Below are 23,008 nucleotides of genomic sequence, written 5' to 3'. Positions count from 1 at the left end.
AGAAAAAGGCCAGGGTCAGACACAACACCAGTGGGAATTAAGGCGCGAACAAGCAGAAGAAGAGGCAGGAAGAAAACCAATCAGCATTGAACACCAGACTTCCAAAAGTCCACATTTCTGGCTTTTTTTTTAAGATTTATTTACTTATTTATTTGAGAGTGAGCAAGCGAGCAGTGGGGAGGGGCAGAGGGAGAGGGAGAGAGGGTCTTAAGCAGACTCTGGGCTGAGTGCAGAGCCCCAGGCGGGGCTTGACCTCATGACCTGAGCCGAAACCAAGGCTTAAGGAGTCTGCCAGCCAGGTGCCTCTGCATTTCTGGCTTTTGGAGTCGGAGGGTCTGGGCCTGCGTTGCGGCTGGCTTCAGTAGGTGGGTGTGGAGCGGGTCAGTGCTGGCTGCAGGCTCTCTGGGCCCCAGCCACACCCACCAGCTTCACTAGGACCACACTCATGTGGGCTCTGCCCCTTACACTGGGGGGCCCTCCCCTTTCTCCTTTCCAAGCTCACCTCGAGGGTGGCACAGGCCAAACTCAGGGTCTGGGTGACGGGCACAGCCTGGACTCAGTCTCTGGCTTTTCCACCACGGGGACAGGAGCCCCAGGCGGTGCTCTGGTGGCTGTCACTCCCCTCCTACAGCAAAGTGATCAGCGCCAAGCTGCTGGTGGGGGGCCCCGGTCCTGCGGCTCCGCGCCACCCCACGGTCCCCAGGGGGCGCTGCACGCTCACGTGTGCGGGAGCAAAGCTAAAGTCGCTCCGGCCACGCGGGGCGCAGTGGCGCGTGGGGTGCTGCCTGGGAAGCCCGGCGCTGGGCAGCCTGTCCTGCGCGCTCCGCCCGGGGCCGCCCCCACGCGCACGGCGAGCGGCCGGGCCCAGGCTCTTCCCGGGGCGCGTGCCCACGGGACTCCCGGGCGTGGAGGGCTGGTGGGGCGCGCGGGCCGCGTGGAGCTGCGGAGCGGGCGCGCCGGCCGTCGGGGCAGCGCGGAGGCGGGCACGCCGCGGAGGGCGGGCGGGGGCCGAGCTTATAAAGGCCTGCGGGCGGAGGGGCGGGAGCGCACCGCCCAGCCGCCGTCCCGGCCCTGCTCGGCCTCCGCGAGCTGCCCAGAGCCGCGCGCTGTGCTCCGCCGCTGGGCAGGGCTGGCACCGGAGCGGGCTCGGCGGGCCCCGGGCCGAGGCGGAGGAGAAGGAAGAGGCGAGGGAGGAGGCGGCGGCGGCCGCGGAGGCGCTCGGGTCGCCGCCGCCCAGCCGGGGGTCCTGGCCGCGGGGCGCGGCACGTGCGACGACCCGCCCTGCGCGCCATGTCCCCCTAGCGCCGCGGCGGCCGAGCGACCCCCGGCCCGCCCCGCGGGCCCCCCGGGCATGGAGAGGCACGTGCTCGGCGCGGCGCTCTACTGGCTGCTGCCCTTCGCGCTCTTGGCCGGTGAGTGGGCGCGGGGGGCTCTGGGCTGGACGAGGGCCGCGGCCCCCCACTTCCCCGCCCGGACGCCGGGCGAGGAGACTCCCCGGGACGCGCGGCCCGCGGCGCCCGCATTCCAGAAGCATGAGCGCAGCTGGGAGGCCGGGGCCCCGTCCGAGCGCGGGGCCGGGAGGGCGGCGGCGGGGTGGGGGTGAGGTGGCACCCGGGCGCCCTCGGGTGCGGGCCGGCGAGCGCGGGGAGAGCGGCCGGGCCCTCCGCAGGGACGCGGGGGAGTCGGGCGCCGGAGGGGTTGGTTTGCTCGGACTGGAGCGCTGAGAAGGGGGGCACGAATCTCTTTCTCTCTTTCGTGTTAAAAAAAAACACCAAACTTTCATGATGACTTCCTGACCAATCTGGGGGAAGGCGGGCTTCCTGCCTGGAGCTGTTTAACGTGGAGCCTCCCGAGCAGAACTAACGTGCCTCCGTCCCTGGGTGCCCTGGGCTCGTGGGGCCCCACCCCCGCGGCCTCGGGCAGGCCTGTGCTTTGGGAAAGATACTTTAGGCTCCTCCCTGGCTTTTACTCCACAGGGTCCGCCCTGGCCTGGAGGAGGTACAGCCCCCAGAAGGCTCTGGCCTCCGTATTAGAGCTGAGGATCCCCAATCCTGGCATCACTCGTCCCTGCTTGCGGTGGGCATCAGTGTCCCTCGGTCTCTTGAGGCCCCCCTCTGCAGCCCTCCTGCCTCTTGGGTGCCCAGGGCAGAGTGCCCAAGAACGCCTTCCACCCTTGCCGTGGTCCTCCACCCTCAGCCCCTCCACGTGGGGCCGCCTCTACCAGCTGTGAGCTGGAAAGCAGTCTGATTAAATGCGTTCAGGGAAACATGGAACCGTTCGCATCGTGGAAGTCTGTCAGACCGTGATGGGTGGGGTGTTTGGATTCTGAAAGCCCTTCCAGGGCCTCTTAAGTCCCTCCAGGTGGGCCTCTGCCAACTTCTGTCCTAGGTAGGGCTGGCTTCCCTGGGGGCCAGGAGTGCGTGGGAGACAGAGTGGCCTGCACTTTGGCTCCCAAACAGACTCTGTTTTGATTTGTAACAGAGAAAGATGGTGAAGCGGGGAAATTTTCAGGACAGGAATCAATGGAAACCATTGAGGTCGGAGAGGAGAGTTTGAGTCAGCCCTGTGTGGACAGGGCCGCCCGGGATCAGCTCAGGGGAGACTGCCGGGTCACCTGGACCGTTCTCCACGCTGGCTGGCTTTCCTCCTCTTGCCTCTAGACAGCCAGACATACAGACAAGCAGACTAGACCTAGCTGGAGGTGGGAGGGGAGTGCACGGGTAAGCTTCTCAAACGGCAGGTTTCCCTCTGCCCTGCAGGGCACCTGGGCCTCCTTAGCCTGGCCTCGCTGGACAGGGACCCGTGAGGCCAGGGGAGGCCCTGTGGAGGCAGGGGCCCTTCCTGAAGGATGCGCCCCCTGCAGGCGGTGGAGACTCCTGGTGCAGGACGGCAAACTCTTCCTGTCACCGGCCAGACAGTAAATATTTTCACATCATGAACTCTTCTGATATTTTTTCCAACCATGAAAACATGTAAAATTGCTAGCTCGTGGGCTGCACCGAAACAGGTGGCGGACCAGAATGGGCCGAAGGGCCCGAGTGTGTGGGCCTGATAAGTAGCCGGGGCTCCTGGGCTCTCTGGCTCCCGGCTAGTGCCCATGTGGGTGCTGGGGGGGCCCTCTTCTTCAATGGATGCTTGTGCTAATGCAGGGGGCCCCACCCGAGCCCCACCGGAGTCAGCTGGGCAGCCTTCCAACCACAGGTGACTAATTCACTATATCCTTTTCTCAGTTTGTCTGTAAACCCAAAACTGCCTTCCAAATAAAGTCTGTTTTTCAAACACTCCGATGCACAGGCCGTGCCCCGCGCTGATTCTGTGTCTGGGTGCAGGGCTTGGCTTCATTGCTTTTTCTTAAGCTCTGGGAGAGGGTGGTGTGGAACCGACTTGAGAGCCCTGTGGTGATACCTGAGACTCTGAGGCTGGCTCTCCCGGCCTGGGCGTGGGCAGCTCCCCGGGGACCCTCCCGCTGTCCCCCGCTGATGGTCGGGCCCAGCCGCCCGGCAGGAGCCATTGGCTCTGCCCCTCTCTGGGCGCCGCCTCATTCCGTGATAGGCTTTGGCTAGAAATGGGTAGTTCCGCAGTGTTTTGGAGGCGAGTGCGTGGTTACTGGAGAAGGCGTTTGGCTATTAGTCATGTGTGCCCTGGGCCGGCTCGGCAGCGGCCGTGGTGAAGGCTTGAGTCATCCTGGAGTGCCCCTCAGTTACCCCACACCACTCCCCGAACAGCCTGCCTGCCTCTGCACAGTGGCGGAGACTCCCCAGCTCCCCAGCAGGGACAGCAGCCTCACATGGCTCCCCTGTTGTCCCCGAGCCCTAGGGGCTGAGGACCCCGGCTGGAAGCTTCTAGGGAGATGTCTGGGCGGGACATTTTGTGATTCCCATAGACTAGGCTACGCCTCCTGACTCCTGACCTAACGGGGGGCTCCCAGAAACTAACGCCCTGGTCTGAAAGACAGGTGGGTAGAGCGTGGTAACCATCACTGACTACGGGAAACCCGTGTGGTGTGGCAACATGGCTTCTCCCTGTCGGCCTCCCACCGCACCCTGGGCCGTCACCTGTCCCACACTGTCACTGAGCAGTGCTACTGTTCAGAATGGGGACACTTCCTTCTTTTCATCATTACTGTCCCCACACCCTTGTGATCAGGCAGGAAGGCAGCAGGAAGACCGATTTGCAGTGAGCCAGCATGGAGCCTGGGATTGTCACATTCAGAGGCCGGGCTCTGCAGGTGCCACTAGGAAGGAAAGCATCCAGAACTGTGGGGCCATGGAGCTGGGGGTGGGCGCCGGGATGGTGGAGTGAGTCAGCAGGCCCCAGGAGGCTGGGGGACAGGACCCCAGGTGTGTGCGTGCACGTGAGTGCGTGGAGGGGGGAGGGGTGGGGTCGGCCCGGGAGCTGATGGCAGATTGCCTGTGCTCACCCCACCGGCAGCAGGATGTGGAGAGCCCCACGCTGGCCAGGAAGGGTCCTGCAGAGGAAGTGTCTTCTCTGGGGGTGGGAGGAGTCCCTGGGCTCAGATCCTGGCCCCGAGCGCTGCTTCCTGGGCGGTGTCTCCTGTTCTGACAGAGCACTAAATTTGCCCTTGTTGCTGGAAGATGAAGAGAAAGAAGGGGAGGCCTTCTTGACGGCACCTTGTTGGGCCCCAGCGGCTCTAAGCGCCGCCACAGGGGACTGCCTTCTGTGGTGGGGTCCTGAGATGGGGCCAGCCCACCAGAGGCCGGTGGATGCCCCTAGGTCTGCCACCACCTGCCACGGGAAAAGCCGTTCTTGACCACTCTGGTCCTCAGAAATCCCCTTTGCCTTAGAATTCAAGAAAACGCTGGTCTTTATTGTGTTACCTATTTTAGAAATACGTAGACGTTGTTTAGATTCCTTTTTTTTTTTAAGATTCATCTAATTGAAAGAGAGCAAGCACAAGCAGGAGGAGGGGCAGAGGGACAAGCAGACTCCACGCTGAGCTCAGAGCCCTGGGGGGCGGGGGAGGCTCCATTTCAGGACCCCGAGATCCCAAATCCAGAGGCAGACGTGCACCCGTGCAACTGACTGAACCACCCAGGCGCCTCTATGTAGATTTTTTTTTTTTAATGTAGCTCTTTTTCCTTCTGGTTCCCAAAGCACGTTTGTACTTCCTCGTGGTCAAAGACTTCAAGCATTTCAGAAACAATGAGGCAGCACGCATCTGCAGTGCAGTATATCTGTGCAGAGAGTCTGCCTCCTGCTTTCCTGGGCTGGGGGGGCGGGGCAGTGCGGCTGGCAGCCCCGGCCCACTCAGCGTGGGGCCGGGCAGGACCACATGCACTACACCTGAGCTCTGTCCCGATCCTGACCTTTGAACTTCTCTGAGCTGAGCTTGTTATCTTGATGAACTGAGGGGTTGGGGAAGTTAATTTACTCATCTGAGATCACACAGGTAGGATGTGAGGAAGCTGGGGATGAAGCGTTTACTGTCCTGGAGCAGGTAAGCACCACACGGTGCTGGTGTGATTCTCCCCGTGGGGGGCCTGGGGGGGAGGTCCCTGGGAGGCGTAGCTGACTTTGCTGTGTCCTCCGAACTTGCCAGGCCCTCACCACTCTCTGGGCTCCAGCTTCCTCACCTGTAAACGAGATGATAAAAGTTGGAAGGCGGCACCCAGGTCTCTGATCTCAGGGGTGTCTAGGGCTCCGGATGGGAGCAGGCGGTGGCCCGTCCTCCCACACACAGACCTCGTGGGCCAGGAGCCCCAGAGCGCTTTCCCAGATGTGCAGCACGCCAGACCTGGGTGCTGGCTGTCAGCAGCCCGGCCGGGTGTCTGGGGAGCTGAGTGGAAGGGGCCTCTCACCTCTGGGGCTGCCCTGCTGTCCACGGGCGGTTCCCCGGGGGGTGGTGCGGTGTCCAGGGCAGGCTGGCCCCCTGCCACCATGCACTATGCCCACCTGCACAGATTCCGGAGCGTTTCCCAAATGCATTCAAGCATTCCCTCGTGCAGGTCTCGTGGACTGAGCTCTGGGCAGGAGACAGGAACCTAAGTTCTGTGTGGGGGCTAATGGTGGTGGATGTGGGGGGGGGCCGGGGCTCATTCTTCGCCGTTTCTAACCAGGCCGTGCTTTCCTTGGCTGTAAAGGGTCATCTGGGGTGCTCCCAGCTCCCGGTCTGTTGGGTTTGTTCACGCAGCACTGGGCTAAGCACAGATGGGAGAGAAACAGTGCAGCAAACTACACCATACGAAGCGGAGTCCCCAGATACCTCGTGCAGGGCGGCATCCCCCAATAGCGCCATAGAGAATGAAGTCCTGGCCGGGTGTGGGGCAGGGCGGGGGGGGGGATGCTGAGCCCTTGGCGAGGGGGGCGTTGGCGGCCAGGCTGGGGAGGGGGCCCCTTGTCTGGAAGGAGCTGAGCTGTGGCCCGGTGGTTGGGGTGCTGTGGGGGGTGCATCTTTTCTAGGCTCTAATCCCTTGATGGTGGCTGGTGGGAGGTGGGGGTGGGGGCAGGAGGAGGCCTGGAAGGGGCTGAGTGGACAGTTGTGGTGGAGGCTTCCTGTTTTGATATTCTGTTTGCTTTTAATTACACAAGTCAAATATTAATACTTTCCGTGGGATGGTGACATTGCGATCAGATAAGGCAACGTTCCCTCCCTAACCCTCCGAGCCTATCTCCCCCAGGTGCTTTGGAAGGAACACTCACTGGGGGCCGTGTCCCGTGCTGTCCCTCAGTTACTGCAGCCGCCACTTGCGGGCGTTTGGGTGGCTTCTGGGTCTCTGGAGTCGCACCATTGCTGTCCTCTCTGGTGAGCCTGTCTTGGGGATGGAAGCAGAGGAGCTTCCCGTTCTGTCCATGAGCCCATGAGGCTGAGAGCAGGTGGCTACCCTCGGCCCTGGGGGGAAGCCACCCACTCGGGGACGAGAGAGCTGCCCTGTACACTGGGGCCGCGGTCCCGGCCAGACCGGCCCCTGGGTGACGCCAGGGCACCCTCAGGCTGACGTGCGTGGCCTGCTTCCCTGCAGCCGTGTCGTGCGGACTTTGTCGAGTGGGGTGGGTCAATTTTTCTGGTGTGTTTTAATAACATAATTATAGGGAGTATTTTTAGGTTCCCCGTAACGGGCAGCTGTTTACCAGGCTCGATGTGCACGCTGTTTTTCTCCATAAGTATATATAGCCGGGGCCACTTCTCCTTCCTCGGGCTCCGGCTAAGGAGGGACCGGCCGCCTCAGTCACCTCCTGTGGTTTCCTTTGCCAGTGAAGGGCGGCCGCACTGGCCCTCAAGCCAGCTGGCTCCACAGCGGGACCGGGGCCTCCTGGTGGGGAGGAGCTGCCCTGCGCTGGGAGCCGCGTCCCGCAGGGTGCTCCCCGCCCGGCCAGCCCGGCCCCGCAGTGCCCAGGTGTGAGCTCGCTCGTTCCTCCCCAGCTCAGAAAACAAACAGATTCCTCGGGACGGCGGGAGCGACCAGAGGCCAGATGGGGCGGTCCCTGGGCAGGTGGCCCCCCGAGGAGGAGCCTCGGCGGCCCGGGTCTCGATCTGTGGTCCGCCAGACCCAGCAGGGCCTGCGGCTGTCGGCCTCTTGCCCTGTGCAGACATTTCCCCAGCCCTGTCCTCCCCGCGCGCATGTATCTCATTTCTCCTCGTGGTTGAAACACTCTCTAAACATGTCACCGTAACAACATGAAAGGGACCCCTTTCCCCCCCCCAAGATTTACTCATTTGAGACAGAGACAGAGACGGTGCGCGTGCTGGCCAGGTGCAAGCACGCCGGGTGGGGGAGAAGCCGCTCCAGCAGACTCCCTGCTGAGCGCGGAGCCTCATCCCAGGACCCTGAGATCCCAACAGAGCCGAAACCAAGAGGCAGAGTCTTCACCGCCGGAGCCACCCAGGCGCCCCTAAAGGGAACTTCTAAGGGGAAAGGAAACAGGTCATTCCAGTGCCCCACTTAGCTGGTCTCTGCTTTTCCTTTCGTGCGTGCGGCGGCCTGAGACCTGGGTCCTCAGGGGCACTCCTGAGGGCCAGGCTCTGTGCTGGGGTGGGTCTGTGTCTTCTGGCTGGGGGTGCTCCCACGTGGTCCCCCAGAGGAGCAGGTCACCCCAGCTGCCTGAGGTCACCGTGCCAAGGTGCTGGGCTCCTCCCGCAGGGTCGCCCGCGCACCCTCGTGATTTCAGTCTAGGCGCAGTTTCCGAGTGCAGATGCCCCGGGGCGGCAGCTGCCCAGCCCCTCCTGAGCTGCCCCCATGGCCAGACCTCACTCCGGCCACCCCTCCAGTGACGGGCCACTTGGGCACAAACACCTGCACCGAGTCTCTGACTTGGCCTCCCCCCCCACCCCCCCCCGCCACAAACTCTGTCATGTTCCCGGGTTTGGCCGTGCACGCTCATGCTCACACTCCTGCGCAGGGCTCCCATGGTAGCCAGTCCATGGGGTGAAGTGTCTCCCGTGGCTTCGGTCTGCATCACCCTGACACCAGATGATGCTCGTCACCTTCAGTGTCTCCTCTTGTGTCTTTTAAAGTTACCTACATTGGGCGCCTGGGTGGTTCAGTTGGTTAAGCGACTGCCTTCGGCTCAGGTCATGATCCTGGAGTCCTGGGATCGAGTCCCCCATCGGGCTCCCTGCTCAGCGGGGAGTTTGCTTCTCCCTCTGACCCTCCCCCCTCTCATGCTCTCTCTCTATCTCATTCTCTCTGTCAAATGAATAAAATCTTAAAAAAAAAAGTTAGCTGCATAAAAATGTTGGGTTGCAGGTCTTCTTATTTTTGACTTGTGGGCATTCTTTTTGAGCCGAGATTCTAAGCTCTTCATCAGTTGCACGTGCTACACATGTTTTCCTGCCTTTGGCTTTGCCGATTCGCACGCTTTTCTTACCGGCGTCTGAGAGCCGGCGTTTGTAATCCCAAGTCCCCGGGGCTGCTGGCATGGCTGGGACTCGGGGCAGCCTGGCCTCCCTGGGGCTGCCTGTGGGCAGTAGTGCATTTCCTTCAGCTGCTGGAAAGTGATGCTGAAAGTGACCATGCAGGCGTCTCCTGTGGTCCCTCCGGCTCGCAGCGAGCACCCCGGACTCCCCCCTCAGGATAACGGCCCTGGAGTCGCAGCTTGGAGTCCAGGACAGGGCAGCCTCAGAGCCTGCGGACGCTGCACCCGGCGTGCCCCGTTCCTTCCTCCAGCCCCTCCGCCCCGCCCCCACGAACTCCTAGTGCGCTCTCGGCACCTGCCTGGTCAGTGGGCTGCAGTCCTCGCCCAGGACAGCCCCATCTCCTGCTTCCTCTTCTGCCTCCTGGCCCAGCAGAGTCCTGTGGGTGGACGGGGCTGCATGAGCAGAGGCTCTGGAGACCTGTCAGAGGGGCACCGTTTGAGGCTGCCCTCTGATGCTCCGGGTGCCGGGGGTCACACCCACCCACTGGTTCCTGAGCCCCATGCGGTGACACTTCCTGTCCTGCCTGAAACCATGTCCCAGACCTTATCAGCGGGCACACATTGCCAGCCCAGGGGGAGGTGGCCAGGATGGGCCCTAATCTCGGAAGGTCAGGAGCAGGGGCTTGGCAGTGCAGAGGGATGTGGGGGCCCTTGTGGGTGGGTGCGGCGGTCCAGGGACGGTGCTTGGGGGCCCCATGGGCAGCGGGCACTGTGCTTGTTGCTCTGACCTCGGCAAGGTCACTCCTGCTTCACTGTCCTCATCCGGGCAATGGGTGAGTGTGACCTCCCGAGAGTGATTCTAGCCAGCACGGAAGCAAAGCGTGGGAGCGTTGTCTGGCCTGGAGGTGGTTCCACGCGGGATCCTGGACACTGGGGGTGGGTGGTGAGCTGTGGGTCCCCTGTGCCTGAGGAAACGGGGAGGGTGCCAGGCCCCCCTCCTGCAGATGCAGCACCCACCCATCAGTCCTGCCCTCTGAGATTGCAGGTGGAGACACCCTGGGCATGGGGGCCACCCTCCGTCCTCCCCGAGTGAGGCCAGGCTCACGCTTGTGGGGGCACCTGGAGAAGGGAGCCTGTGCTCCGCTCACCGGACCCCCCGCCCAGCCACTCCTGTCCTTGGAGGGAGGCCCCTCTTCTCCCTCCCCATCTCCTCCGTTGCCCCTGAACTGAGTGTGCAAAGCTCGTGGCCTGTGGTTCTCCGTCTTCCACGGTCGGAGGGCTCATTGTCTCCTCCGTCTGTTCCCCTAGGCTCCCTGTGTGAAGAGCCAGGGACAAGGATTGGAGGCTGAGTCACGTACAAGGGCCAGAGGGGGACACGCTCCTCTCAGGGCTCGCTCTCCATCGAGGAGACCCTGGCCCTCCAGGCAGAGGGAGGAGTGATTGCTGCCTCCGGAGGAGGCCTGACAAGCTGTGGGCCGGACGGGTTGTACCACGTTCCGGAGCCTGAGACACTCCAGGCATCCTGAAGGGCCAGGAGCCACTGTGCCCCCCTTTCTGTCTGCAGGGGCTGTTGGTGGCACGTTGGAGGGGCTGCGGCCCTGTGGGGAGGGCAGTGCGGCCAAGGGGGCCGGCCAGGAGCAGGCGCGTCCTATCGGGTGGCCTCAGGAGCTCCCGCCTTTGCTCAGGGTTACTTGAGGATGTGAGTGGAGCTGCTGGGTCATCCCTCAGAGAAGGAGGCGGCCACGGGGGGCCCTGGGACCGCAGGGGCCTCGAGGTCCGGGCACGGCCTCCAGGGACACAGGGCCCGCAGTCTGTCCAGTGGTTACTGTAACTGGAGGCTGGTTTCCTTGTCAGGCTGTTGTTAGTGGTGGCGCCGGCTGGCGGCCAGGCTGCAGGAGCCCACGCGGCTGTCGGGGATGCCGGGCCACGGGACATGTCCCCAGCTTCCTCACTGGCCGCTGTGCTAGGGTCGGGATTCCTGCCCGCTCTTCCCAGTTCTGACCACAGGTGTGGATGTCAGCCCTGGAGCCTCCAGGTATGGCCCACAGGTCTTGGCATTGGAGGTTTGGTCATGCTGGTGGCCTTGTGGGGAGTGAAGCCTCCCACCAGGATGGCCCCAGGACAGCAGTGTGTCTGCCATGGTTTGTGGCACTTCTGTGGACCTGTGTCCTGCCGTGGCCCCGCTGTGTGGCCCCACTGTGTGTGCAGGTGGAGAGTGGGGGACCTCAACTGACTTCTGCCCGGCCCTGAACGCTGTCCCTGGGGTCTCCTGGGTACAGCCGCACACCTGCCAGGCCGCCAGAGTCCTCAGACCCACGGTTTGTGAGGCCACATGTGGGAGGCAGCGGGAGGGAGAAGCACCCGCAGGAGCCTGTCCACGTAGGTCCCGTCGGCCCCGGCGCCCAGTCTGGCTCTGCTCCTGGGCGCCCTGGGACGAGTGACACAGCCTCTCTGAGCCGCGAATGCCCCGCCTTTGGAAGTGGGGCATACCTGCCTGACGTGGCAGGTGGGCCCTGGGGCGTGGCTCCGGGGGCGCCGAGCCTGCCACGCCAGGCGCTCAGCACCAGCAGGTGCCCCTCTGTCTGGGGGCCTCCCTATGCCCCAGTTGCGAGCTGAGCACCTGCCCCGCTTGGCCTCATGGCCCTCGGGGTGACCCGCCAGGTGGCGTGGGCCGGGGGAACTCTGTGAAGTTGACCTGAGAGGCGAGCAGGGTGCCGCCTCCCGCGAGCCCTCACGGCCTCAGGCTGCGCGTTCGCTGAGGACCCTGTGACTCACCCCGCCCCACGGTCCCGCGGTGGGAGGGCTGCGCCCACGTCCCGCGGAGCCTGTGCTGGATGCAGTGCGTGCCGCAGAGCACTCTAATTAGGGAGCTGTCCACCGGGGCCTCCAAGCATGTCCGTGCTCTCACCGGGGAGGAATCTGGGGCAGCCTGGTGACGTCCCAGAGCCCAGGGGGCGGCTGGTGGGGTGCCGACGCCCAGCTTCAGGCCCCCGTGGGCAGGGACAATGGAACCTGCTGTGTCTGGCTGAGTCACGGGCTGTTGGGTGCTCCCATGGGACAGCAGCAAGGACATGTCGTGGCTGACCTTGTGGGCTGGTGGCTGGAGGAGGGTGCCAGCCCAGGGTGCGTGTGGCCCAGGGAGGGAGGGGGTGGTCGGGGCAGGCATGTGTCTGTCGCACATAGAGCCCTTGCTTGGGGTGGTGGGCGCCCCTGCTGACCCTCCCAGAAGGAGGACGCCTGGCCGGTACGCTGGGGGGACCATTACCGGCTCGGCTGGGAAGCTCCAGGGCAGAGGGCTTGGCCTCTCGAGACCACTCCCTGCTCTCAGGATGGGGTTCAGAGTTGGTGATGGGAGAACAGACAGCAACGCCCCGTGTGGCTATATGCAGCCCCCACCCCCACCCCCTGCGTCCCCACCATCCTCATGTGTCCTCCGAGGTACCAGTTGAAGAATCAGCTTGAAGAGGACCAGCGAGTTCCAGGTCCCAAGGCTGGGGAGCATAGTGCCTGGACGTTGGCTCTGGGGCCCTGTGGCTGGTCAGGAGTGTGGTCTGGGGTGACAGCAGGGCACTGGGGGCCAGGGCATGGTTCGGTGGGGACGGGGGGCAGGCTGTGCCCATGGCAGGTGCCTGTCCAGCTCTCGCAGGGCCCGACCGGACCTAGGCTGCGAGGATGGAATTGTGTGCATGTGGCCAGCAGCGTTGGTGGGGGAGGGGAGGGGAGGGACCCCCACTGCCGGACATCGTGTCTGCTTATGGGTGGGGAATGTCCCCGGCCTCGGGGGCCTCCGTGGTGGGAAGGACACCATGGGGGAGGCACGGAGAGGTTTCTGCAGGCCTGCCCGGCCCCCATCCCAGGCTTCCCGGGACCTCCCACTCCGGTCCTCCGTGGTCTCTCGCCATTGGCTGCAGCTGCTGGAGGAGATGCACTTGAGCCTCTTCTGTGTGTTAGCGGGGACTCGCGGGACGCAGCAGCCTGGGGCAGGGCTGGCCCGATGCCCTAGAGACCTCGCCCCTCTCGCCATCCAGAGCCTGCAGGGGCCCAGGCTCCGCCCTGACCTTTAGGAGCAGGAGGGGCCTGGGGGAGTGGTCAGGCGTTGGACAGCTAGCCGAGTGTCCCAGGCCTGCCGTCGCTGTCAGGTGGGAGCTCAGGCCCCAGGGGTGTCAGCAGGCACGCTTCCTGTTCACAAATCTGGACTGGTAGCGTAGCAGGGTGGCTGTGGCCCTCAGCGGCCTCCCAGGTGGGTGGGTGGGGCTGGCACCCCCATCGTACCGCGTGCGGACTTAGAGCTGGGCTTCCGGCCACGCTGGTCTGACTCTCAAGCCCTGGCCCGAGGCCGCCAGGTCAGGGGCAGGTCCTCGAAGGCTGTGGTAGCTCTGGCACTTGCTGACCTGCCCGTTGAGGGTGACAGCTACCCCTGGACCACTGTCCTGGAGCAGGGTCCCGCTGCGGTTGGGGGTGGACGCGAGCCGGCCAGTTCCTCCCTGTTGGGAAGGGCCCGTCATCCCCAGGCCTCCCCTGGGACGGAGGCTCCGACCCTCGGAAGTGGATCTGGCCGAGGGCAGCTGTCTCCAGCACGCCAGGCCGAGTGAGGCGCCCCTTCTCCGTGGCCTCTCAGGACCGCCTTGGGTGTCTGCTGTGTGGGTAGGAATTAGATTAGTTTCCATAAAAACAGGATGCGGTGGGTGAACCGGCAGCGTGTCCCTCTTTTTCCAGGAACCGAATGTATAGCTTGGGCCAGGCCAGCCCTGTCCTCACCCGTCATCTCCCCCAGGCTGTGGGGCCGCGCGCTCTGCTCTCTGAGCGGCTGCTCCATCGTTCTTCTCTCGTCCGGGGCGTGTGCTGCGTGTGGCCTCGGCCCTGCCCAGCGACCGCACAGAGCTCCAGGCTCCGGTCCCGCTCTGCAGACCTCGGTCCGGAGGGTCTGTTGGACTCAGGAGGCAGTGGGGAGCTGGGCAGGGGGCACGCCGGTCACACATGCCTTGGGGCAGGGGCCTGAGCTGCCCGTGGTTAGGCCGGGAGAGGCTCGTCCGGCCTGGGCGCTGTCACTCGCTGGCCCAGCTGCCTTGGTCTGTCACTTCCTGTCCACGGGCTGGCCACGGCAGGGCCTCCCTCCACCAAGCCTCGTGTTAGGAGTGCGGCTCGGCCACAGTGCTTGGTGCTTGGCGGGGATCTGAGATATGGGGTGGGGGTAGGGCTTCCCCTCCCCTCTGCAGGCTTGGGCTTCCCGCCTCGGGAAGCAGCAGGGCAGGGCTGCCCGGGCCTCTGTCCCCCGCTCAGCGGCCAGCTAGGGCCTCGGGCTTCTGGTCTCTCAGGAATCCTGGCATGGCCGCGATGGGCTTACAGGGCCTGGCCCCATGGCCAGCCTGCTGTGAGGCTCCTTTTCCTTCCCAGACAGACCACAGCTGCAGGCCCGGAATGCCCTCTTGGAAGTGACCCCGGATGGAATTCCGGAGCTCAGAAGTGGCTCTTTCTGTGAGGATATCCTGAAATCCAAGAGTGTTTCTCCGAGAGGAGGGAGAGTGACTGAGGGAGATGAGCCGAGGGCAGCTTACTCAGCACCGGCTACCTTACAAAACCCCGGCAGCAGAGCACGCGCGGGCCTGGGGCACGGACGCCCGCGTTTAGTGCTTTCTGCACTTCTCTGCGTCCAAACCTCAGAATGGAGAAAAGGGGGGAAATGGGTGTTTGGTGGGCTGGTCGGGACATGTCACACACGGGGGATGGGGCCTGGATGCTCAGGGCGGGGTGGGCTGGGTCCCTGCTGCAGGGTCTGGTTTCCTGGGGGTGGGGCCAGGCTGGTTGTTAGGAGTGGACAGTGTTGGTTTTTCCCTTGGTCATTTCGTGAGCTTGTTGAATTTCCAGAGAACACGTGCCCCGCCCCTGCCCCGTCCTCCCGAGCCTCAGCTGCCTGGGCCTGGACCGCAGAGGCAGCGGGCCGGCCTGGTGTTCATGGTGTGGAACATGGCACCAGGTGGGTCCGTCAGAGCAGCAGGCCCAGCAGGACACGACAGACCGGATGTTCTCCCCAAGACGCGTGTTCGCGCACACGTACCCACACCCGGAGGAGAAGGACGGTTGTGGCCGGAGCTGGTCCCCAGGCCTCTGGGGCCCCCAGCAGAGGCTGGGAATTCAGGCAGGATGGGTATGTTGCAATCCTGAGTCCACATTCCACAGGCCAGCCCCGGAGAATTCCTTCTTTCCCCGGGGCCTCCCCTCTGCTCTGACGGCTCTCACCGGTTGGCTCACGGATGGTCATCTATTTGCTGACAGTCAACGGATTTCAATGCCAGGCAGCTTCCCCAGGTAGACGCAGAAGCCACCACACCCAGCCCCAGGGCCCGTTAACAAACGCCCGGCCCGGGTTGGCACATGACACACTCCCGGGCTTTCTGACACGTCCCCTGACCTCCTGCCCCGTGCAGAGTGGAGTTGACCCCTCAGGCTCGCCACAACCGTGGCCACGCTCCCCACCCCCGCCCCCAGCATGACCTGTCACCTGCTCCTCACACTGGTTCTGCGAGGGGCTCGGCACGCCTTCATGGAGTGCCTTCTGGGGAACGGGCTCTGTGCTGGGGGCGGGGTGTCTGCTGCGGAGAAAGGTGGTCATGGGGCCAGTGCCTGTGGTCCCATTTCACCCAGAGGGAGACCAGGGCCCAGAATGGGGAAGCTGGAGCCAGGACCTGACTGTGGTCTCCCGCTGAAGGACACAGAGGACAGCCACCTGTCCTCAACCTCCAGTGCCCTGCCCCCCACCTTCCTCAGCCCTGGAGAGGGCAGGGCTCCCAGGGCCTGTGTCCCCCTCCCCCACCTGGCCAGTGACCCGCCCCAGCCTGGCAGCAGGAGGTGGCCAGGTGGCATTCCTCCGTCCTGCCGGGAAGGGCCCCCAGAGAGCAGGGCCAACTGGGCTCTGCGGCCGTTTGCACAAGCTGGACTGGACGGGCTGGGACTTGGGGTGCTGTGGGCTGGCTGAGTCACAGGCTGAGGCTCTGAGTCAGCACCTCAACCCTGAGCCCCAGGCCTAGAGCTGGGGAGATGTGGGCACCTGGTCAGCCTGGGGTGGACCCCCACGGTTTGGAAGGGCAGCCCTGGCCCCGAGGGGGGGCCATCGGAAGGTGTTAAGCAGCCCAGAAGCTGCTCCAAAGCCAGGCTGCTGTGGTGACCCCCAGAGTGGACGCTGTCTCCGTCCTGGTCCTGGGGTTAGGAGGAGAAGGCGTTTGCAGGAAGGCAGCCTGAGGCCGAAGGATAAGGGGACCCCCCCCGCATGTCCGGGAAGAGGTCGTCGTCCTTGAAGGGGAGGTCCCAGGGTCACGCTGTCAGGGTGGATGCATGCATCAAAAGACAGATATGGGGGTGCCTGGGGGGCTCAGTCAGTTAGACGAGCAACTCTATTTTCAGCGCAGGTTATGACCTTGCGGTCGTGGGATGGAGCCCCACGCTCCATGCTCTGCAGGGAGTCTGCTTCTCTCTCTCTGCCTCTTCCCTCATTCACGCTGGAGCGCTCTCTCTAAAATAGATAAATCGTTTCACCCAAAAACAAAAAAACCCAAAGACAGGTTTGGCCAGTATGTTGAAATGAACATTCGTGTTGCTTGCTCCTTCTGAGTTGGAAAAAGGGCACACTGCACCCTTCATGTCTCTGGGGAATCTTCTGGAGTGTGGGTTCTGAGTCTGTAGGGCATGTCCCTGTCCCCGGAGAGTTGGAGCATCTGTGCTGCTACCAAATTCCCAGTGATGCTGGTGGCCTGACCTGGGATCCCACTTTAAGGACCATGGCTGGACACCATGGGTTATGCTCAATTTTGGCACAGTGAAGAACATGACAGGAGAACAGCCAGCTGGCTGGAGGGGCCGGGAGGACCCAGTCTTCTGTGGCTGAGACTCAGAGCCTGGGTGGCACGCTGCCTTCCTTGGTCTCCTGAGAGCATTTCTGCCCCAGGGCCTTTGCACTGGACCATCCTCTGCAGGATCTCTGGGCCCAGCTCCCATCTGCTCCCAAGGGAAGGGCTTCCGTGAGTCTGTCCTGCTGGCTCCCGCGGGCTTGTTTCCACTGACCGGTTCCTTCTCGTCCCGTTTCTTTGTGCGCTCCTCAGTTGTCCGCCATTGCCCCTGGGAGACCATGCACCCTGAGGCGGTGCCCCGGCTCTCGCGCCCCTCTCCACGTCCCTGGGTGCAGCCTGAGCCGCACACGCGACGGGCTGGGCCGTGTGTGGACCCTCGTTCTGACTCGCTGCCCCGGCTGCTGGTGCTCACCCCGGGGCCCCAGTGGCTGCCGGTGGGGCCGCTGTCGAGGGCAGGGGAGTGCGCGCCCCCAGTGCTGGGCGGGGGTTCCGTCCCTATGTGAGGGGCTGGGTGGCCTGCGCGTGCGGGGACTGCGCATGCACAGCTCAGGCGGAGAGCCTGCATCTGGCTCAGGAGAGGGCCCGGGTGGGGTGGCGCTGGGACACTATCCCTTCAGGCGCCGTTGGGGCACCTCCGCAGGGAGACAGCAGTCCTGTCAGTTAGCCTGGAATGCGGGGTCGGGGTCGGGGGTGGTGCTGCAGCATCTTCGTTTACCCAGAGCTTCTGCCATCCGGGCTGCTCTCTTCAAGGCCTCTGGGCTCTCGGGTCAGCCCGAGGGCGTGAGGGCTTATCTGAGACCCCCAGCCTCACCGCTTGCTCTCAGAGAGCCAGCAGCAGCCCCGGGCGACACCTGCTTCAGTTTTACTTACTCATTTAATTTTAATTTGTGTTTTTATTTTTGAGAGAGAGAGGGCACGTGAGTGGGGGGCAGGGGCAGGGAGAGGGACAAGCAGACCCTGCGCTGAGCAGGGAGCCCGACTTGGGGCTCGATCCCACGACCCCGAGATCGTGACCTGAGCCGAAACCAAGAGTCAGACGCGTACCCGACTGAGCCCCCCAGGCGCCCCTCTTCTCCTGAAGCCCTGCCCCAGAGCTGACCTGCCATATGTGTCCATTTCCTAGATCGTCCGTCGCCTGGGAGGGCAGGGCCACAGCCGCTGTCCTGCCTTTCTAGATGACGTGGCAGAGGGTCACAGAGGAGCCGTGGCCCCCGGCCAGCCCGGCGCCCCCACACCTCTGCCTGCTGTCTTCCATGGACGTGGGAGTCTCACCCCGGGAGGGTGTCGCCACCCGCTGAGCATGGGGCGCTGGGCACACCTGCATCCTCACCTGGGGCTCCAGCTGTCACCTGGCCCCGGCCTGAGTGGCTGCCCGCCCCTGTCTCTGGCTGTGTGTCCTGACACTGCCCGGGGCTCTGCGTGGGCAGGGGGGGGGTGTCTGTCAGTCTGGAGCTGACTCTGTCCTGTAACCTGACCTGTGGGCCGTGAGTTGTCGTCCAGGGAAGAGCCGTGAGGGCCAGGGCTCCACACGGGCACATAAGGCCCCTGGCCGACCTGCTCTGCCCGTCACCGTCTGGGGGTGCAGCTCTGCGGGGAACCCCTTTCCTTGTGGTTGAAGGAGGCTGGCCTGTCCCTGGGAAGTCTCCGTGGCAGTGACTCGGGAGAGCCGTCATCTGGTGAGGGCCTGGACAGGTCTGACCCAGGTGAAGACCCAGAGGGCTCTAGCCCCCAACCCCCCATCCCCCAACATGCTAGGGGGTTCCTTTGCGGGTTGCTGGCCTCGGGGACATCATGGTGTGAGCTCTCCCACTCACCATGGCCCCTTCCATGGCCGGGCCCCGAGCTCTAGGTGGCCCAAGGTGGGGGGTGTTGCCAAACCGTGTCCTCGCAGACGTGGGTAGGGGTGCCCTGTGGGGCCTGGTCCAGAAACTCCCTTGCTGGGCACTCCGCCCCCCACTTGTTTACCTGCGGCTGCAGCAGGTCAGAGCCTGGGAGGGCCCTCCCCGCGGGATGCGGGCCCCACCCGAGCCTGGAGCCCGGCTTGGTCCTCCGCACAGAGTGTCTCTCGTGGCTGCCCATGTGGGCCCTTCCGGGAGACAGCCCACGACACACGCAACGGCCCTGGTCCCCGCTGCTTCCCTGGGAAGCCCAGCGGGTCCCGGTCCCGGGGGGCGGCTGCCCGGGTCTCATGCGGAGGGAGGTGCTGGTGGCCGGGTAGCGGGCCTCGCGGCCGTGCTGGGTGTTCGCAGTCGTGGGCTGTCTGAGCAAAGTCATGGGCAAGCGCACCGGACACGCAGCGCCCTCTCGTGCTCACCGGCCTCTGCCTGGCCAGCAGGGAGGACAGCACCTGCCGTGGGAGGTCCCAGAGGTGCTTCCACTTAGGACACTTTGGGGTTGAGAGGTCTGCAGATGGCCCCGGAGGCCAGCCTGCCTGCACTGCTCACCCACCGCCCTGCTTCAGGGCGCCCGTCCTGCGTGGTGTGGGCTCACGCCATCCGTTGGGTCCCTGGACCCCCAGTGGGTCACGCCCCTGCCCAGGCTGACAAGAGGACAGCACCGTCCCTCTGCCCCTGCCCTCCTCACCTCTCGGAAGCTGTCTGGGACCAGGTGTGGCTGGAAGGGCGGCCCAGCTGTAAGTGGTCAGGGGCTCCCGGACCCTTGAGGACCGACCGGGAGGTCTGTGGCAGGTGTCCATGGCCTTGTCCCTCTTGTGGGGGCTCCTCTGTCCCTGGCCCACGGTGGCCACCAGTCCGCCATTGGGCCTAGGCACTCACCGTAGCTTCACGGGGCTGGTGGTACGGGGAGGGGGCCTGGCTGTCTGCGCCCAGCCCTGGGAGGTCAGGTGAGCCGTAAAACCAAGCGTCTGGGCCCCGTGCTCACTCAACCCTCGGCCAGCAGCGCGGGGCCTGGGGCTCTCGGCTGGGCTCCAAGTAGGTAACACAGTGTCCTTGGCACTGGCTGCCGGGGCCCCCGCTGTGTCCTGCCCCCCCCCCCCCCCCCCCACGCCACGGGGCCGTGCGGGGTTCTCTGGCTCCATCCTCTGCTGACTCCAGGCCAGTCTCTGAGTTCTGGAGCTTTGTGAACTGTGAAGGGCTTCTGGGCCGTTCCTCCCGCGGAGCTGGTGCTCTCTCCCTGCGGCCATGCCTGGCACCCCCGCCCCCCAGGACTGCGTGGCGTGCTGTGGGCAGGAAGCCCCCAAGGCCGGCGCGTGGCCAGTGCTGGACTTGCTTTGGGGATGGAGGGGCAGGCCCCTCAGCAGGGTTGGCTCTCCAGGTAGGGTGCGGCCGTGGGGCGGCGTCCTGTGGGGCACGCGCTGGAAAGCGCCTCGCGGGGTGCAGAGCAGGGGTGGCCTGTGTGAGTGGAGGGTGGCGAGGTGCCTGGTGTCCGGAGGGCCCATGGGCCTTGCTCTGGCTGCCAGTGTGGTGGGTGCGGCCCCCGTCCCACCCCCTACCTTCTGCTCCTGCCCGCCCGCCTGCCCGGGGCTCTGCTGCTCCCTGCCTTGCCCTGTCTTGCTGCTGCGCTCGCCTTCTGTGACCACGGTCCTTGTCCTCAGAGGGTAGGGGATGCTGGGGTTGGGCAGCTCCCTCCCGGAGCCCAGGCTGACCTCCCAGTATTCCTCTTCCAGAAAGGTGGGATAAATCCAGCCCTTTCTCCCTTCTGGGTCAGGGTCTGGGCTTAGTGTTTATGTCCCGCTGGGGAAGCATGGCCGGCGTGGCCTCCCAAGTGCTGTGGGGGCAGAAGGCCCCGCCGCCTGGGCAGCTCTGGCGGAGGGCAAGGGTCAGCCCCCTCTGCCACGTCTGTTCCCCACCCCCCCAAAAAAAAAGCTAGCAGGGGAGTGTTTACGGGTTTCTCCTCCAAGCCAGGTAAGGCAGAGTGAGCACACTCCCGGGAGACAGCGGGCGGGCTCGGAGCAGGACCCCACCCCACCCTGGCAGCTGTTACCTGGGACTCTGACCTCCGGTCCTTGGGCCCCACCTGGCCTCCCCAGGGCTTTGCCTGGCTGGCAGCAGAAGGCAGGCCTGAAAGGTGCCCGCCCGGGTCAGGAGAGGCTGAATCTAGTCCTGCCGTTGCCCTGGGGACTCAGGTGACTCCCGCCCCCCAGCCCGCAGGCCCCGTGTGGAAGGACAGCCCGGGCCACGCGTCTGAGCCCTTCTGTGCTGTGTTCCTCCCAGTCACATGAGAACGTTCTCCTGCCGGGAGAGGGGGCCTTACAGACGGAGGCAGGGACCCTCGTGCACAGGTGGACCGTGACAGCGACTGGGGAGAGACCCTTCTGGAACTTCTTGTACACTTAGGGGCACGAATCCTGTTTTTATTTTACACAAGAGAAATCCTTCTGTGCGTGGACGGCGGGCAGCGGTGTGGGTGTGGTGTTCGGGGTGCCTGAGGGCTGGGCCCACAGTCGCCCTCCTGCCCCGTGCTAGGTCCCGCAGTTCCTGTGCCCTTGGGGTCCCCGTCACCAGCTGAGGAAGCAGGCAGAGCGGGGACAGAACCACCCGATTGCAGACTCTGGCCTCTCCCAGGGACACTGTCCTTTCAGCTTCTCATGCTGATAGGGGCCACGGCGTGACGTCAGAGCCTCTGCCCCACGTCAGCCGGAGCCCCCGTGAGCCCCCAGGGTCCCCGAGCCACGCCGGCCTCCGCCATTCCACACCGCCTCTGCTGTGTGTGTGTGGCGCCGGCCTGTGCATCCCGCAGGCTGCGTGGCAGCGTGCTCCGCGGCCACGTGTGTTTCCTGGAGCCTCCCTGCAGGTGGACCTGGAGACACCCACCCCCGTCCCTGGGGACCCTGCCAGCCTGTGAAGGGCCCGCCCATCACCCCACAGCCCTTCCTGCGTGCTCTGTTCACCCTGCTTTGTGGATGGGGAAACTGAGGCTCAGAGCTCAGGCTCCCACAGGAGGGACGGGGTGGGGACAGTCTGGGCCCACCTGACACACAGGCCAGCCTCAGGGGACATGTCCCAGGAACTGTGTGCTGAGCAGGGTCTCTGGTGTCTCCTGTGGGTTGGGGCCATGGGGTCCCACACGCTCGCTGGCCCTCTGCCTCCCCTTCCTGACCTGGCACTGGCCGGGGCCGGGGCTCAGTGTGTCCCGTGTCCAGACTGCAGTTCCGTCATCCACGGGACAAGGGTCTGGTGGGCTGCTTGCTGGGTGGGCCTTCCGGGCTCTGGCAGCTGTGCAAGGGTCTGTAAAGGGTTAAGCATGTGCTGTGGGTGAGGGGGCCTGGCAGGAGGGAGCCCTTTCCTGCCCAGCAGGGCTCTCTCCCCCACCCCCAACCTATTGTTCCTGGCTCCGGAAAAGGCATATTTCCCTCATGAGGTCACAGGCCAGCTGGGGCAGCTCTGGTGGGAGGTGGGAGCTGCTGGGCAGGGCCCTGGTCCCCTCCACTGAGTTCTTCCTTCTCTGCTTTAGCCTGGGGCTGAGCAGCCCCTCCTCTGGCCTTCCCCCAGTCTTAGCTGGTCTTCAAGGCCAGAGGAAATGTCACCTTCTACAGGCACAGGCACCCAGCCCGCAGCCTCCATGGCTGTATGGCTGGTCTTGCGAGCCCCGGACCCAAATCCTGCCTGTACCGCACGGAAGCCGTGCCCCTCAGAGACCCTCCCCCTCTGCATCTGGACAGACGGGCATCCTGAGCAGGGGCTCTGGCAGCCAGGTTCCTCTGCCCCCTGGCCCCGTCGCAGTCCCTGATAGCAGGGGACCCGCACCCCTTCTGTCTCCCCGGCCATGCTGCCGCCCTGTCGGGGCTGCGAGCCAGTGGGCCTCAGTTCCCCGCTCACGTCCCCCGGGCCGGCGTCCAGGGCTGTCCGGGCGCCACCCGCCTGCCTGGTGCCCAGCCTCTTGGCTGGGCTGATGGCAGAAGAGGAGTCGGGGATGGTGTCGGGCCGGCTCACAGACCATCTCCGTGCGAGCTGGTGTGCTGCCCCCCGAACATCCCGCGATGCCTCGGAGAGCAGAGACCCCACCTCTACTGCACACCCGGCCCCTCCCTCGCATTCTTGCTGTGTCCCCGTCTGCGGAACCGGCCAGGTTGGCGTGTGTTGGGTGCATGAGCAAAGGAAGGTGTGAGGGGCTCACGGGCTGCCGGGTAGGGGTCACCTGGCAGCCCTCTGACCCTGCTCTCCCCGACTCTTCATTTCCGACTTCCTGCTTTGGGCAGATAAGCTTCTGAGAAATTCTGTCTGTCCCGCTCAGCCTGGGGTGCTGACTCCACCAACAGCAGACGGGCCTCGGGCCGGCCCCCTGCCCCTTGGATTCGAGTTTCTGACACCCCTCGCTGAACTCAGCACATGGTTTGTTTATTTGGGTAAAAGACACAGAATGTAGGGGCTCCTGGCTGGCTCAGTCGGTAGGAC

At 64.6% G+C, this 23,008-nt stretch overlaps 1 protein-coding gene and 1 long non-coding RNA gene across 6 annotated transcripts in view; one reads left to right on the top strand and one right to left on the bottom strand.

Moving 5' to 3' along the window:
- The first annotated feature begins 1,072 nt into the window (after window positions 1-1,072).
- The window catches only part of PIEZO1 (piezo type mechanosensitive ion channel component 1 (Er blood group)), a 53,963-nt gene continuing 32,027 nt past the window's right edge, over window positions 1,073-23,008 (top strand). For 4 of the 5 annotated variants that reach the window (XM_088027541.1, XM_088027542.1, XM_088027539.1 and 1 more), the window contains exon 1: window positions 1,073-1,412. In XM_088027541.1, the coding sequence (XP_087883667.1) occupies window positions 1,352-1,412 (61 nt within the window). In that variant the 5' untranslated portion in view covers window positions 1,073-1,351. Of the gene's footprint in view, window positions 1,413-9,616; window positions 9,648-23,008 lie in introns of those variants that run through there. The other variant, XM_088027540.1, reaches the window with a different exon arrangement.
- Window positions 8,695-9,345, bottom strand: LOC114199319 (uncharacterized). The gene is made up of 2 exons (XR_015769160.1): window positions 9,174-9,345; window positions 8,695-8,946 (listed from the first exon to the last, which is right to left on the bottom strand). It is a non-coding gene; the product is annotated as an uncharacterized LOC114199319 (long non-coding RNA).

The sequence above is a fragment of the Eumetopias jubatus genome, unplaced genomic scaffold, assembly GCF_037043125.1.
Source record: "Eumetopias jubatus isolate StellerSeaLion01/CBP00866 unplaced genomic scaffold, mEumJub1_p1.0 scaffold_10, whole genome shotgun sequence".
NCBI lineage: Eukaryota > Metazoa > Chordata > Mammalia > Carnivora > Otariidae > Eumetopias > Eumetopias jubatus.
The sequence above is the reverse complement of the archived record's forward strand: the minus strand, read 5'-3'. Positions and strand labels throughout refer to the sequence as shown.